This window comes from Oncorhynchus clarkii, chromosome 13 (assembly GCF_045791955.1).
Source record: "Oncorhynchus clarkii lewisi isolate Uvic-CL-2024 chromosome 13, UVic_Ocla_1.0, whole genome shotgun sequence".
Lineage (NCBI taxonomy): Eukaryota > Metazoa > Chordata > Actinopteri > Salmoniformes > Salmonidae > Oncorhynchus > Oncorhynchus clarkii.
This window is the reverse complement of record NC_092159.1, coordinates 46600796-46617988: the sequence shown is the minus strand read 5'-3', so window position 1 is coordinate 46617988 and position 17193 is coordinate 46600796. Positions and strand designations below refer to the sequence as shown.

Sequence of the window (17193 nt, the reverse complement as noted above, 5' to 3'; positions counted from 1 at the left end):
TCCAAAAAACATTGGTTCCATCTGGCAATGGAACATTTACGCTCCCACCAATGTGTTAAGAAGTGAAAACAATAGAAGAGTACAATAAATTGGTATAGGAGAGAGAAGTGTTAAATTAGGACACCTTAGCTCTTGACTATCACATTTTAATTATGTATGTGTTATAACAAAATAAAAAATAAATAGAAAATCGTACAAGATTTTTTTACTAAAAGACAGAAACTGCACTTGTTTTTATGAATACTAGTAGGACTATTTAAACTGAAAGATACACAAATGGAATACACGTAGGTGTCGTAGCTGATATTTTCCATATTGGGGCATAAAAAACTCTCTCCAAAACAGCTGAGGTGAGAAAGTGTGTCAAAACCCCAGCGTTCAGCGATTCTTTTCAAGTGGTTTTATTTTATTTTCTTCTCAAGTGTGCTGAAGGTTGTGGAGAGCAGACTGGCTGGGTTGTTTGCCTAGCTGGCTGCGGTAGCCTACATCATTAACTGCTTAACAGGACAGAATTCCCCTCCTGGTTTCCTGAGAACAGCTTGTGCATACTCAATAACTCCTCTGTCTGCCAAAGACCGCAAAACAACAGGAGTTGCAACTGTTGCCAACTTTGAAGGGCTTGAATTTAAAAAAACTGTTTGGATAAGAAGTTCATGTATGATGACTAATCCTCAAAACTAGACTTTAATGGGACTTTTCCCATATCCCTGACTCAATTCAAAGAGAACAGGGCCTCACATATTTCTCTGATGTCCCCACAATGTTCTTGTCCTTGGCAATGCTAACCCAACCATACACACAGATGCTCTCACACACCAGATGCCCACTCACTTCTACTGCTCTGCCAAGCGGTGTGGCAACTTTAAACACCCCCGGCATTCCAAAGGCCACTGTCACTTCCTTGTGACCTCATTCAAATATAAGACCTGAATCTGTCTTAACTGTGGTGTGTACGCAACCATCATGTTTCCTTACCCTGGCTGGGCATCATGGGAAACAATGTGCCCAGAATGAGCTGGTGGCCATTGGACATCAGTCTTTATACAAATAGATGGTCCAACCAGAGAATTGATGGACTGAGGACAGACACCTTGAATATGGGATGACTGAATATTTTTGTCTAATGGTAGACCACTTCATGCCATAAGAAAAATGTAGTAATATACTGTCATTTAAAATAGCCAAGAAAAGTTAGTGGCTGAACTTTGTAGTCATTTGTTAACACTTGCGAAATGATGACTGTGCCAAGTCCATATCTGGTCAAAGTTTGTTTCCCTTGTCGTGCTCCTTATCGCAGTTCTTAATTACCCTATGCGCCAGCTTAGTTTCAATAATAATATTGGAAATTCCGTTAAGCCAAACCATATTATTGATAGTGTTAGATGAAGTGGAATGAAACCAATTTGCAAGGAAGGCGGGAGTTCCCAGAAATCTTCGCTCACAGTGACGTAATCGCAACCAAAAATGTCCCTATATGGACACGCTGTGCGTAAAGGAAAGGTAACGCAACGCGCTGACGTTCTGGAAATGAAGGCGCTGAATGTAGTCTAATGGCATCGATTGCATAGAGTTTATCACTGTAAAGTAGCATGAACTAAACCTATTTAATTCACACGCTTTAGGTTGTTTAGGCATAACACTAGGCTTCAGTAAATGTGTAAAATCATGTGCATATACCCTACTTCAACGACCAACAATTTCTAAATGGCATTTATCAAACACCATGGATGGCATAATGACACCAGACAAACATGAAGCCAAAATCGTTTTGAAAAGAGACTTTACTTAAATATACATTGCACAAATAAAAAAAGACATCGTAAACATGACAAAATATTAATTTGTCAGGATCAACCTGGCAAACAAAATAACTTACACATTTAATGAATGCAGCATTGCATGACGATATGCAAAATTACAAACAATACCATTTCCATTTGACACCTAAGCAAACCAACCTATCAAGTGGTCTCTGGTTTGTTTTTCTAGTCACTCAGTGTTAGTGTCTATGTTCCGTCTAGATGCTGTTCCTGTTGTCATGTATTTGGATGATATGGTCCCTTGTGCGGTGTCCAGCATCCGGAAGTACCATTTCTGTCAGTCTTTTACCCGAAATGAGAGTAGCCAACACACAGCCTGCGACCGTATTGTCATTACTAACAATAGCCTGCCGGTATATGGCTTATTGCAGTGCGGTTCATGTAGAACATTCCTCCAGTGTTGTCACGTCTAAATCATGAATTACTCTGCGTAATGCCCTCGCCTCTCCATTTAAAATGCCTCCATTTTGCTCGTCAACATCAGCTGACAGCCGCTGCTTACATGTGTTAGGACTTTCTGTTTGAGTTGGGCGACTTGTTCACGAAGCACAGTCGCCGTATTGGAGAGCCCAGCATTGTCCGACTTCAGAACTTTCACCTTGTCCTCCAGTCGAGAGATGCGCTCCAGTTTGCGGCGCCGGCATTTGGTTGCTGCTAGTCGGTTTCTAAGCCTCTTCCGCTCGGCCTTGATTATCTCTTGGTTTTCCATGTCGATTGGGGACATTGGCGGGGAACCGTCGCTGCTGTGTAGATCAGGGACGGTTTGTGGTTCTTCTTTGAAAGCCACAAGGCGCTGTGGATGGACCCCAGCGCCAGGTAGAGAGTACTGAAAGGGGTGTGACGCGTGCGTCGAGGTCTGTTGGTGATGGCTCTGCTGGTGGAGCGGCGGTAAGTAGTTGATGGTGGTACTGGGGTAACTGGATGCGGAAGAGAGGTTAGTGTTTGGGCAATAAGCGTTCAGTGTTGTGTAGATTGGAGGCTCGGGCTGCAGGGAGGAGCCGAAGACACTAGAGGCCGCCGCCGAACAGGTCGTCACACCACCCGCTCCAATAGACACGTTGGGCGGGGCTATGGGCATATGGTTTATCTTGTGGAGCTCATCCAGGGCTTTCACGAAACCCTCCGCAAAGCCCTCCTGCTCATCGGTGATGCTCCGGTTGTAGAAGTACTGGCCTGGGGTGGGAGTAGTAATTATACCGTTACTGTTTTGGATGATAAGCCTTTCGAGTTCGGGGGAAGCAAGCTTCAGTGACCCGACGTCCTGGTGCGCTACCTGGTACAAGTCAGACTTGAGGTTGCGATATGGCTCTGTCATGTTCAAATTCATATTCTGCTTTAGGTGTTTGTAGTCGTGCAATGCAGCATCAGAGTGGCCGTATGCCGAGAGAAAAGAGTCGTCATGATAAAAAGGCTGCTCCATTTTTGTAGACATAAAGTCGTAGGAAAGTGAGCTTACCAGTTGTTTAAACAGTCTCAGGATATTGGTCAACAAATGACGGTGTCAACAAAATGTAGGCTACGCATCAACGCAAGCACCGGTCTTCTTTTTCAGCAAAGATCTTTTTCAGCAATGACCCAAGTTCAAAACTAAAAATTATTTCACTTCTAAAAGTGTGAGGGAAAATCCAAGATGTAGAACAGAGCAGTTGTTCACGAAGGCTGTCAACAGATGAATGACCGCAGTATTGATGTGATCCAATGTCTTGAACTGTCTTTTTCAACCTTGTATAAGAAAACACTAAACTTTATACCCATACATAAGGTTGCGTTCCCGGTATGTTGTTCTACGTGATAAATTCACTCCGAGTGAGCAGCGCGTAACATGCCGTTTTATATACACACCAAACATTGGGTGAGTTCGTGTTGCATGGCCCGGTGCACCGGGTGAGCGGAGTCTATATATTTTAGACTATTCCATTGGTCCATAAACGAAATCTCCATCCACCCGGTGCACTGGCCATGCAAAACGAATCAGCCCACACACATGCTGTCAAGATTGGCAAAGGGAATTGATTGGATAGAAACTATTTGTACACGCCCAACAACATAACGTCAGGGTAATGACGCGATTGCCAGGAACCACTTCGATTGTAAAACAGATCGTTGACACGCTCATGTAGGCAAGAAAAGTGAACAGTGAAGCAAGGGCTGGATTAAGAATATACTTAGATACATTCTTCACCTACTTTATTGAAATCGCTGTGCAGACTAATGCACAACGAGGTTTAGACTCATTTGTCAACATGTTCGTAGGCTGTTGATATATGTTGTTTTGTGATTTGTGAACTGTTACATTGTAACTACAGTAGAGTACGTTATTGTGATGTTGCACGGTCCACGTTACATTGTTACAAATTGATAGGCATTGTCCATCAGACGCTGAGCTGCGCTTCCTAGGCCTACATATTATGTGGACACTATATTGTGTAGGCCTTTAAGATGAGTTGCAATTCACTTGTTCATTTTACAGGAAGTTTGTTTGATGAATTGCATGTAGCGGGGATAGCTATTAGCCTAATGTTCTGCTGAAATTATATTTAATTGTTCCGTGTGCAAATGTGATGAACAATGTCACGATGGGGTTAACGTAACCGTGGAGGAGACCACATAATGTATACCATGTATTAACTATATGTATATATTGATGGGATCGAGTACTTCGTTCTGTGGAGAAAATCCGCGTTCCATATTTGGGCATGTCGACGCGTTAGTTCCTCTGAGAGAACTGGGAGCTAAAGGCCCCCCTCAGCCTCATTCCAGCAGCATTCCTGTTGTATAAAGCTCATCCGTGTGAGAGCTAGGGACGTTTTGTTTGAATCATTTTAGATGAAAGCAAATATTTCTCAGCTACATTTTGTATTGTTGGAAGGCAACTCCTTTACTGAGTTCATGGTTATCAATTGATTTAATGTACCCTACGAGTCTTATTTAATTTGAATTTATCAGTTAAAATTAATAATTCATTGTTTTCCAATTTTAGCAGTGATATTGCCTTTCTCATCTTATTTACAGTACATTCGGAAAGTATTCAGACCCCTTGACTTTTTCCACATTTTGTTATGTTACAGCCTTATTCTAAAATTGATGAAATTGTTGTTGTTTTTCTCGTCAATCTACACACAATAATGACAAAGCAAAAACACGTTTTTAGAAATGTTTGCAAATGTATTAAAAAAACAGAAATATCACATTTACTTAAGTATTCAGACACTTTGCCCAGTACTTTGTTGAATCACCTCTGGCAGTGAATACAGCCTCTAGTCTTGGGTATGACACTACACGCTTGGCACACCTGTATTTGGGGAGTTTCTCCCATTCTTCTCTGCAGGTCTTTTTTACATTTTTAAAATGTATTTCACCTTTATTTAACCAGGTAGGCCAGCTGAGAACAAGTTCTCATTTTCAACTGCGACCTGGCCAATATAAAGCAAAGCAGTGCGACACAAACAACACAGAGTAACACATGGGATAAACAAACGTACAGTCAATAACACAATAGAAAAATCTATATACAGTGTGCATATGTAGTAAGATTAGGGAGGAAGTTCCAGTTATAAGGAATACAAATAGCAGATCCATGCAACATTGGGTGAGGCAGGTTGCAGGAAAGTATATTTAGTTCGTAGATATAAAGTGAGATTAAAATATATATGAAAAAGACTGGCTATTTACAAGACATGGGGATAAGACAAAGACAAACACACATGTCCCACTGCTACGCCATCTTGGGTATAGTAGTATATCTTCTCAAGCTCTGTCAGGTTGGATGGGGAGCGTTGCTGCACAGCTATTTTCTCTCCAGAGATTTTCGATCGGGTTCAAGTCCAGGCTGGGCCACCCAAGCACATTCAGAGGCTTGTCCCAAAGCCACTCCTGCGTTGTCTTGGCTGTGTGCTTAGGGATCATTGTCCTATTGGAAGGTGAACCTTTACCCCAGTCTGAGGTCCTGAGTGCTCTGGAGCAGGTTTTCATCACGGATCGCTCTGTACTTTGCTCCGTTGAGCTTTCCCTCGATCCTGACTAGTCTCCCAGTCATTGCCGCTGAAAAACATCCCCACAGCATGATGCTGCCACCACCATGCTTCACAGTAAGGATGGTGCCAGGTTTCCTTCAGACATGACGCTTGGCATTCAGGCCAAACTCCAACCCGCCTGTCTTGCATTTTACTGAGGAGTGGCTACCGTCTGACCACTCTACTATAAAGTTCTGATTGGTGGAGTGCTGCAGAGATGGTTGTCCTTCTATAAGGTTCTCCCATCTACACAGAGAAACTTGGGTTCTTGGTCACCTCCCTGACCTAGGCCCTTCTCCCCCGATTGCCCAGTTTGGCCAGGCAGCTAGTTCTAGGAAGAGTCTTGGTGGTTCCAAACTTCTTCCATTTAAGAATGATGGAGGCCACTGTGTTCTTGGGGACCTTCAATGCTGCAGATATTTTTTATACCCTTCCCCAGATTTGTGCCTCGACACAATCCTATCTCGGAGCTCTATGGACAATTCCTTCAACATCATGGCTTGGATTTTGCTCTGACATGCACTGTCAACTGTGGGAACTTACAAGTGTGTGCCTTTCAAAATCATGTCCAATCAATTGAATTTACCAGAGAGGAACTCCAATCAAGTTGTAGAAACATCTCAAGGATGATCAATGGAAACAGGATGCACCTGAGCTCAATTTCGAATCTCATAGCAAAGGGTCTGAATACTTATGTAAATAAGGTATTTCTGTTTTCAAAAATGTCTTAAAAACCTGTTTTCATTTTGTCATTATGGGGTATTGTGTGTAGATTGATGAGCAAAATGTTTTATTTAATCAATTTTAGAATAAGGCTGTAACGTAACAAAATGTGGAAAAAGGGAAGGGTTTTTGAATACTTTCTGAATACGCTGTCTTTCATGACTGCTCAGAGAGGGATACAATTTGTCCCAGGAGTCGAGGATCATAGGGGGTCAACCTTTCTCTCCTCAACTGTTGTGGCTTAATTGGTTTCGCCACCGGTCAGTGTCACACAGAGCAGAGTCATTGTAACTGGCACCCTGTCTGTGTGAGCTGATTGACTATGTGAGAATGGGAGAGTTTTTTTGCCACTCTCCATCACCTAAAATACACCTTCTACCTGTAACTAATATAATGAACAACTCCATCTAGCCTGCTGTGTGAGAACTTTTTGTCCTGCAGATGGGTTTCATTTGGAATCTTGCCACGAGTTCTATTCCTTTCATCATAGATTGGATTCAAAGGCAATGTCAAACAATGGCAAGATAAGCCAGGCTACAAGCAGAATCTTGTTCCATAAATTGCTCCAGTGCTCAGGTTGAATTTGACCCTTAGTTTGTCCCAATAAACCACATTTGATTTGTGTTTCTGCAGATCAGTTTCTGTTTACTCCCCATCCCAACTCAGTGGATTTTGAGAGGAGGGAAATGTGATTCCCCCACAGTGCTCCAGCTTTGGTTGATGAGAAGGGTGCCTTTGTCTCTTGTGTGTAATCTTTCCATCACCCACACAAACACGGCTCAAACCTGCAGATCCCATTGTGGTTCAAAAACATGACAGTGAAAATGTACCGCTTTGTCTCACTAACTCATACATGCATCAGGAGCTTACTTGAAAAATCCATATCCCTCATCTTAAGCATATTCAAGCCTAGAATTTCTGTGTTGTGTTGATATCACAATTCTTGGCACCCTCATTCACATGGGTTAGTAGAGCTGTGCTGGAGCGAAGGGGCTGGGTTAAGCTTTCAACACATTTACCGCCTTGGAACAAACCAGAAACAGCAACCTGCATCAACATGTATTTAATGTGAATGGCACAGTCAGCACATATATTTGTTAAGAATATACTGTTGCCATGTTTAGGCCTGTGGTCCAACTTCTCACGAGGCTAGAGGATAACTGATCACTGTGTTATGTCAGCACACAAACTCAAAAACGGCACATTATTGTCATGATTTTACATGACACTTGAAATCGAATTATCCAGAGCCCATGCTGAAACTTGAAGCTGTGGCTTGCCACTGCTTTATTTCGTATCCTGAATGATGCCCATATAATGTCTGTCTTTCTGGTAACTTTAAAGTATTTAAAAACTATTATTGAGTCTGCCTCTTTGTCAGTATCCATGGGAACAGACCTTAACAGAGGAAAACAGTTACTGGCAACGTTAACAGTCCCAAACTGCCACCTCCCTCATACATTCTATTCTGTCTCTGCTAGCTCTGGTCAGGTTGGTTTTGGTTTAATGCATCATTGTGGTAGAGTTTGGACCTCAGCTCCTGTGGCATTTGGCATTGACTGCAGCCCAGTGGGGTTCAGCGTAGTGAGTGTTTCCCGTAACACCCACGAGAGTACATAATGCCACTGCCACACATTACTCTAAAACACTCCCAGGTTATCCAAGAGGGAAGAAGGATGAATGTGTGCAAGAGGGACACAGAAAACATGGTTATTGAATGCACACTTCCAGTTGTATATTCAATGTGCTGTACCACCCTCCCATGTAATAAAAAGCATTATAACAGAACAATGTGCTTCATCAGCCCAGCTCTGTTTACAATAGAGATTGGATTCAACAACCCTTTTTATAATATGTCTTTCTGAAGATCTCTATTCTATTTTATCAGTGTTTGTACTTGTCTTGTGCCAATGTGTAATTGTGTTTTTCTGTAAACACTCTGAGATAGGAGGGGCAGGCGTCTTGGGAAGAGACATGGTTGTGATCACATGGATGAAGGCCAACTCAATGTTACCTGCTGTTTCTCCTGGGTGAGTTTGGGGAAGGCAAGCCTTAAGGGGTGGGGTGTAAGTCATTTACGGTAAGAGTTCAAGCTGTGTGTGTACAACAGTATGTGTTACAACAGATGCCCATGCAGCTGTGTGAACATCTGCAGGGAAAGAGGAGGATAACGTGATCATTATTTCCTTTCTGCATATATTGTTTTTCAGTATCGAAAATGACTCCTGCACATGATAACATCTGCTTGTTTTATTGTGTTGACATTTTCAAGAGCTTTATTACAAGCAGTGTAATTATCTATGATGAACTAAGCAACGAGGCTTTTGCTCACTGCACCATATGGAGAGACTGTATGATGTTGTCCATGTTAGCATTCACCTCAAAAGTGATCTATAGTTCAAACTATTACAATATGTGTTTTCTTCTTTACAATGGTTGTGAGAAAAACATGAACTAGGATCAGCCTAATAGTCATTGACCCATATACCGTGATAATATCACGGTTGGATATAACCTCTAGCCTACTAACCAGTAGGTAGACATGCATAACTCTATTCCTCAGTTTTTCCATTTGCCATGTTATGCAATATTACCTCCAGGGGAAGAAATTTGGGACTTTGGGACTTTTCCAAAGGGACCCCAGACAATGCAGGCTCTCACAATAAGACACTGAGCTGAGTCTTCAGCCCTCCACACCACCTCTTCCCAACCATCCCATTGTCCCTCTCCACCTCCTCACAACCCTGCTATTGTCAGTCCCGGCTCACAACAGCCTCAGCCACTGTCCTGGGCTCTGATTGGCTGGAAGCTCCCGCTCTCTGACTCACCCTGGCTGGAGGAGTCTGTGCCAATCAGAGAGAGAGACGAGAGAGGGAAAGAAAGACATGCTTGGTTGGATGAGGGTTGTGAATGCCCTCTCGGCTGACTCTTGACTGAGTGGGTGATTCTCCCATTGGGACACAATGGGGCCTCTCATGCTGTTGTTGTCTTCTGTGGTCAGTGTTGTGAGGCTATAAATAGAACCATCCATCATCATTATCATCATCATCATCAACATCACATGATGGTTACAATGGTGTTTTTCTCAAGTCCAAGCTGTTGACCCAAACAGCTTGAACTCATGTCGATTGATTGGCATCTATTGATGTCATGGTAGGCCAATGGACGGCACAAAGATAATCCTGGTTTCATCTGCTCACCTGCAGTTTACCGTGCTTACTAACTGATGGCTGGTTCCATGATTCTGTAATTCTCATGTTCAGCTACTGCAAAGTCAAGTCTTGTTTAAGTCAGGAAAGGACAAGACAGGCTTTACCCCTGGAGACTAGCAGCCTCTGCAGCCCATTCTAGGCCTGTCACAACCTTTTGCTCACATCTTTTTGATAAAAGGGGAAAAGCCTGTTGGGCAGAAATGCAGCCCCATGCTTTAGCACTGGCTAAAGCAGCTAATGGGGCAAAGCTAAATCTAGCCAGCCTTCCTCCTTTGCATAGTACCACACTCGCCAAGCTCACTCAACCTAAAGGAGCCTGTAGGAGAAGTGAGTCAGGTAGTTGGCCAGGGTATCGGGGGCATGCCCCAGGGTAACCGTCCCTCTGTTTGGCCAACCAGGACGGAGAGGTCCTGTTAGTCAGCTATAGGTGGGGGTCAGTGATGTCAGCGCCAGAGGTCAACACATTCTCTTTACCTCATGGCTCTGTCAACCCCCTCCTCCTCTGCTCTATCATGTAGCGCTCTCTCCGTTCATTATTCTGTTAGTGAAGTGGTGTATAATCATTATAATGAAGGCTGAATGTGCTCTTAATGAGCTTGGCCTATACAGAACTACAAGTTAAAAGGCAAAGAGCCTGTAGCGCAAGGGAACATTTACTGTAACACGGGAATGAGGGGGTGAGCGAGCATGGCATGATAAAACAATTGTCTCCTGATTTTTCTGTGTGTTTGCATGCATGTGAGCGAGATAGAGGAGTTTGTGAGTGAGAGAGTGAGCGAGCGAGGGAGAGAGAGAGAGCTAAGATTTTGTTCCCATGACTTAGAATAGACAAATCAAAGAGAAGAGGATTTTTCTCTTCCCTCCAAATCCAATCGCATGTTTGATCTCTGTCTTCGTCTTCTGCTGACTCTTTCTGGGTTCTTTATGATTTCCTTTGAGTTTGTCCAGTTAGTTACGGTTTGGCCCGGCACAAATGTCATCTGTTTGTTTTAGCTAGTTCTCTATCTTCCACATGGCTGAAATGAGCCTTTGTTTTTTATTAAAAGTGAATGCCACAAGGTTATTGCCATGTCAGGTCATACGGTGCTCATAAAGTGGGGTTTTATAATAACATAATTTATGCAGCACTCTGGGAGTTATTTCTCCCTTAGGAGGTTCTGCCCGACCCAGGCACTTTTCAAAGCAGCAGTCTACTGATTTACGGCTTTCATTACAAACCAGATCTCATAAATTTAAAAAACTCAAAGAGCCCCTTAGACAAATCAAAAATGTATGTGTGACCTGACAATCAATCTGTGGCACGCTGTGGAGAGGCTTCGTTCTCAGTCAGCAGTTGATGTTTAGTGGAGTCACATCCACTCCCAGAGTCTGGTCTGTTTCCTGATATCTCAACTTGGCCGTCTGAACTGGCTGAGCTGCTGGGGAAAGTTGGCAGTGTTAACTCATCATCATAGCATTGACCTGCTGGCCAGGGAATCCCTTCATGGGTGATATAGATTTTGAGGTCATGACCTTCAAAGGGAAAACGTCATTGGCTGGGGAGAGGGAGCGATAAAGAGTGAGAGGGGATGACGGTGCAGTGAGTAAGTTACAAGTCACACACCCATTGTAACCGGAAACTCAAAACAAATGTAAACACATCATACATCTAAAGACTGGCATATTACTCAGTTTATTATTCCACAAACATAATGTGCAATGAAATGTCTCACAAAATATCATAGTTAAGAAACAGTAGGTCTATAAAAGGAACCACAGTGCCAGCAGTTTCTGGGGGCAAAAGCACTCATGTTTTTTTTGCCAACACACAAAACCAAAAAGATCTGACTTTGGCCACGTCTGCAACTCCTGTAAAGCCCAAGGGAGCCGTGTGTGATTTTGTAACCGAGTGTCATTCCCAAGGCCTTGAATTGAGCATGTCTTAAACAAGCCCAGACATGGTTGTCCTCAAGTAAAGTAGTGCATGTAAAAATGATCAATTCCCCTCCCACACCCACATATACCCATTCGCTGCTTCGCAAGCACAAACACACATAAAAACTAAAGCTCAGAATTATTGCTCTCATCTCCACTCTGTGCCATCACAATGTTCCAGTTTTTTCTTCTTCACGTCAGACGATAGTTCCGGGCCTTTGGTTCAGTGAGGTGATGTTGTGAAGGTTACCCTCCAAGGTTGGTGTTTACAGCGGTGGAGGTTCTGTAGGGTGGAGACGGACTGGGACTACCACATGCAGCTCAATTAGCAGTCTGCGGTCTGTGTGTGGCACGGTAATTACCTCACATTTGACTTTAAGTAGTGCATTTAGGAAGCTCCGCTCCAAATATAGACTCTCTCTGGCAATTTCATGGTCTCGTTTTGGCACAAATCCCAATTGAATTGTTTGTGCGTTGTTTACTTGTGGCAAATATTTTGGTTTTGGACATTTGGAGGCCAGTCAGTACAAATCCTTTACATACAGTATATACTGTATGCACTATATATAGGCCGCAGTAATGCATAACATATATAATGTACAATCACATTTGTCAGGTAACTGCCAAAATAAAGGAAATGCGATTAAATGAGGGATACAAATATTAGTATATTGAAAGCAGGTGCTTCCACACAGGTGTGGTTCCTGAGTTAATTAAGCAATTAACGTCTCATGCTTAGGGTCATGTATAAAAATGCCCACTTACCCATCATTTTGGTTACCATGGCTAGAAGAAGAGATCTCAGTGACTTTAAAAGAGGGGTTTCAAAGGTGCATGGGGGTTTCAAATGTGTCTATGTGTGCTTGTATTACTATCCTTGTGGGTACCTGAAATCAAGATCCCACAAGGATAATAAAACAAGGAAAATTCTCCCTCGTGGAGGCATTTCCCAGGTCCCCACAAGGACAAAGGCTATTTTAGGCATAGGGTTAAGTTTAGGGTTACAATTAGGGTTAGGAGGTAGGGTTAGGGTTTAAGGTTTAGGGATAGGATTTTAAATGGAAATACATTCTAGGTCTCCACAAGGATAGTAAACCCAAACATGTGTGTGTCTTATTCACCAGATCTCAACCCAATTGAACACTTATAGGAGATTCTGAGAAGGCTTTTTCCAGCAAATTATGGAATTTCTCGTTGAAGAATGGCATTGCATCCCTCCAGACACTTCTAGAATCTATGCCAAGGCACATTGAAGCTTTTCTGGTGGCTTGTGGTGGCCCAACGTCCTATTAAGACACTTGTTGGTGTTTCCTTTATTTTGGCAGTTACCTGTAGCCTTCCTCTCCCAACTGCCCTCATACATGTGATAAACTAACTCCTAAAAGTTGAAGGAGACCAGAGCAGACAGCAACATACAAACAACTATCACTACACGAAAAACTACCACCACAGGAAAAACTACCACCACAGGAAAAACTACCACACAGGAAAAGCTTGTTTAGGTCTCTGCGACATCAAAAGCCTCCTCAACTTGTTTTCCCTGAAGAAGAGACAGAACTTCCACTCATCCCTCAGTCTGAAAGTTAAGTTAGTCATCTTCTCAGTGCCTGTCAAACAGCTCGTCGCTTCGTCACTCCACATCAGAGTGATGGACTAGGCCAAGTTGGGTGTCTTCATGTGTTATCATGTGTATACTTAATGAAGGCACTTAATCATTAATGTGTTGCGAGTTTACAAGAATTAGGTTGTTTATGTGTCATCATGGGTAGTGAGCTGTCATTGGCAATTAATCATTCATTTATTTGTTGTGTGTCCCTCTTTACTGTATTCTGCATAAAGAGGTTTCCAAACATCTGAGGAACATGTAGAAAATAACATGCTAATTCATCCAAGCATTATTATTATTTCTTACCTATGGACGTATTTGATGTATCTAAGGTTGTCATTATATTCAACCCAAATAAGATGTAAATCTGATTTGAATGATCCAAAATAGTTGACACTAAAAGCAAACCAGTTTTCTTTCAGTAATGTACAACACTGCCAGCTCACATTTTCCCTACAAGATGTACTGGTACAGTAATGCCGTCTCTCTAGCTGTTCATTTTTATCCTCAGTTTTAATGGGGCTCTGGTGGATCTTTCAGTGTAAGGCGAGCGGACAGAAATAGCTAAACAATGCCTGGCGGCTAGAGGCTCACATCTATAATGACCCTTATGTTGTTTGAAGAGGCCCCTCTAAAAGGCTGAGCAGGTGGGAGTGTAGGTGGTCTCCAAACTCCCTCAGCATCCTCCTGCATACGTACACACAGCTGCCCCACGACACACACACACACCTGATACATGTTCTTGGTTTTCTCTCTCTAAAAGACACATAATACTGATTAGTTCTCTCTCACTCTCAGTCTCTCTCTCACACACACACACACGTACAAAAATACAACTCTAAACCATCTCAGATTCCTTCTCTAAGATGTCTTCCTCCTCTCACTCTCTCTCTGCTGAAAGTGAATGTTTACCGCATATTTAAAGGTGACTGAAAATATATTCCTGCTGTTCTCATATGGAAATAAATCAACCACTATCGTTCTCCCCTCCTTTTACCCAATAGCATTTGATGAGCTCTTCTTTTGGGTCTCTCTATGGAACCGTGTGTATATTCATGTCTGTACTGTGTTTGTACTCTTCTGATTCCGGTTGGAGAAAACAGCCTACTTCAGGGACTGATGATAATAATTACAACTGTTACTTGCGTCACACATCCAGAGTTCTGCTTTCTGTAAAACCGGATGCATGGACTCTACATTTAATCCCTTTGAAGATCGATAACTTTTCTTTATATACTGAACAATAATATAAACGCAACATGTAAAGTGTTGGTCCTATGTTTCATGAGCTGAGAGAAAAGATCCCAGAAATGTTCCATACACACAAAAAAGCATATTTTTCATAATTATTTTGCAGAAATTGATTTACATCCCTGTTAGTGAGCATTTCTCCTTTGCCAAGATAATCCATCCAACTGACAGGTGTGGCATATCAAGAAGATGATTAAACTGCATTATCATTAAACAGGTGCACCTTGTCCTGGGTCAATAAAAGGCCACTCTAAAATGTGCAGCTTTGTCACACAACACAATGCCACAGATGTCTCAAGTTGTTCATGCGATCTGCATGAAAATCCACCAAAACTGTTGCCAGAGAGTTTAATGTTAAATAATCTGCCTCCAATGTCTTTTTAAAGAATTTGGCAGTACGTTCAACCGGCCTCACAACTGCAGCCCAGGTGTAACCACGCCAGACCAGGTGTAACCACGCCAGCCCAGGAGAAACCACGCCAGCCCAGGTGTAACCACGCCAGCCCAGGTGTAACCACGCCAGACCAGGTGTAACCACGCCAGACCAGGTGTAACCACGCCCGCCCAGGTGTAACCACGCCAGACCAGGTGTAACCACGCCAGACCAGGTGTTACCACGCCCGCCCAGGTGTAACCACGCCAGACCAGGTGTAACCACGCCAGACCAGGTGTAACCACGCCACCTCCACATCTGGCTTCTTCACCTGTAGGAATAATCTGAGACCAGCCACCCGTACAGCTGATGAAACTGAGGAGTATTTTCGTCTGTAATAAAGCCCCTTTGTGTCGAAAAACTCATTCTGATTGGCTGTGCCTGGCTTCCCAATGGGTGGGATTTCAATTAATTGATTTCCCTATATGAACTGTGACTCAGTCAAATCGTTGAAATTGTTGCATGTTGCATTTATATTTCTTTCAGTATAGCAATACTTAAAAAAATATATATATGTGTGTAACTCTGTGTTGTTGTTTTTGTCGCACTACTTTGCTTTATCTTGTCCAGGTTGCAGTTGTAAATGAGAACTTGTTCTCAACTGGCCTACCTGGTTAAATAAAGGTGAAATAAAATAAATAAATAAAAATACCAGAAGTAGCACTGAATTATTTGCTAATAAATATTGTACTGTAGGCCTATTAATAAAAACACAATTAAAGTATTTTCATAGCAGCACTAGTTTAATTGAGTCCTTGTACTTTCCCACTGTAATAATGACTAATAGTGAGAGTTGTACTCTCATCACATCATCTTTGTGATGCACCAGTCCATTGACTGTCTATTAAATGGTGGTGTGTTTATGATATGATTGTCAGTGAGAACCTCAATAACACCAACTGACATACAACTACACCCCGAAGTTTCAGACAAGGAGACCACATTCTGCTTAATTCCAACCAGCATTTAAACGGTTAAATTCATTTTCTTCCACCACCCAAAAACCTGACTGCTCACAATTGCAGTTACTCATGTAACAGACTGCCTTACAGATGCCCCGTGTGATGACAGTCCAAGTCTTAGTTTATTTGATATTATCTGGTGACGGCTTCTGCCAAAACCATGGTATTCAGAACCTGTGACTCATTCCCATGTATGATACCTAATACTAAATCTATCGCTGTGATGTGAATATGCCTGGTATATCGGTATGGGGAAAGCTGTTTTCTCATTCAGTTCTTTTCAGTAGATAATTAGATTAGGCTTTTTATGCTGACTCAGTTCCAAGCACAGATGTTGTAGATGATTGCATGCAGGTGGCTCCACACCAGTGAAGGCTGCTGAGGGGACAATGGCTAATAATAATGGCTGGAATGGAGTCAATGGAATGGAATCAGGCATGTTTTTTTGGGGGGGGGGGTTCATGTGTTTGATACCGTTCCATTTATTCCATTCCAGCCATTATACTCAGCAGCCTCCATTGAGCCACACAGGTGTTCTTCAGATGACTCTCACGCTGCTGTTCACTCACTGCTGCACTTTATGCACTTATTTGAGAAAAGAACAAGCTTATGAGGCTATAATCGATACATTTATTTACACCTAAGTATTGGTCATAGCATAAGAGACAGACATTTCGGGAGAGATTTCAGACCTCAAACTAAATATCAAGGAGTGATCTTTATGAATTTATACATGCCATTTTAGAAATCTTCAAGTATTCAGGTGAGAGTGTTATTAAGCCACATGAGAGTATGAAGTGTTGATATGAGGGCATTTATTTAATTTAACTAGGCAAGTCAGTTAAGATCAAATTCTTATTTACAATGACAGCCTAGGAACAATGGGTTAACTGCCTTGTTCAGGGGCAGAACAACAGATTTTTACATTGCCAGCTCGGGGATTCAATCCACCAACTTTTTGGTTACTAGTCCAACGCTCTAACCACGAGGCTACCTGCCACCCCCAATCAGCTCATCAAGCTCATAGGGGAGTTTTGTCCCTGTAAGACAGTGTGCTGTCGTGCCTGTCTTTCTGTGTTCCAGACGTGAGGCTCAGATTGCGTAGAGCATCTGTCCTGTCAGGCCACATCAGACGGCTCCCTCTTAACGAGCCCTAACGAGCACCTGAGTGTAATCGGCCCACTCAGAGTTCACTCTAATGACAGGACTCACTCTCTCCTCCCTCCCTCCCTTTCTTTCGTTCTCTATCCCTCTCTGCC

At 42.6% G+C, this 17193-nt stretch overlaps 1 protein-coding gene across 1 annotated transcript; it reads right to left on the bottom strand.

Annotated features, from left to right (window-relative positions):
• Window positions 1-1763: 1763 nt before the first annotated feature.
• LOC139364901 (transcription factor JunB-like) lies at window positions 1764-3622 on the bottom strand. The gene has a single exon (XM_071102120.1). It carries the CDS (start codon window positions 3250-3252, stop codon window positions 2272-2274), a length of 981 nt encoding a protein of 326 aa, XP_070958221.1. The 5' UTR covers window positions 3253-3622; the 3' UTR covers window positions 1764-2271.
• Between the last annotated feature and the right edge of the window lie 13571 nt (window positions 3623-17193).

Coding starts and splice junctions, on each gene's coding strand:
- LOC139364901 (XM_071102120.1), bottom strand. CDS start 3,252: ATGTCTACAAAAATGGAGCAGCCTTTTTATCATGACGACTCTTTTCTC.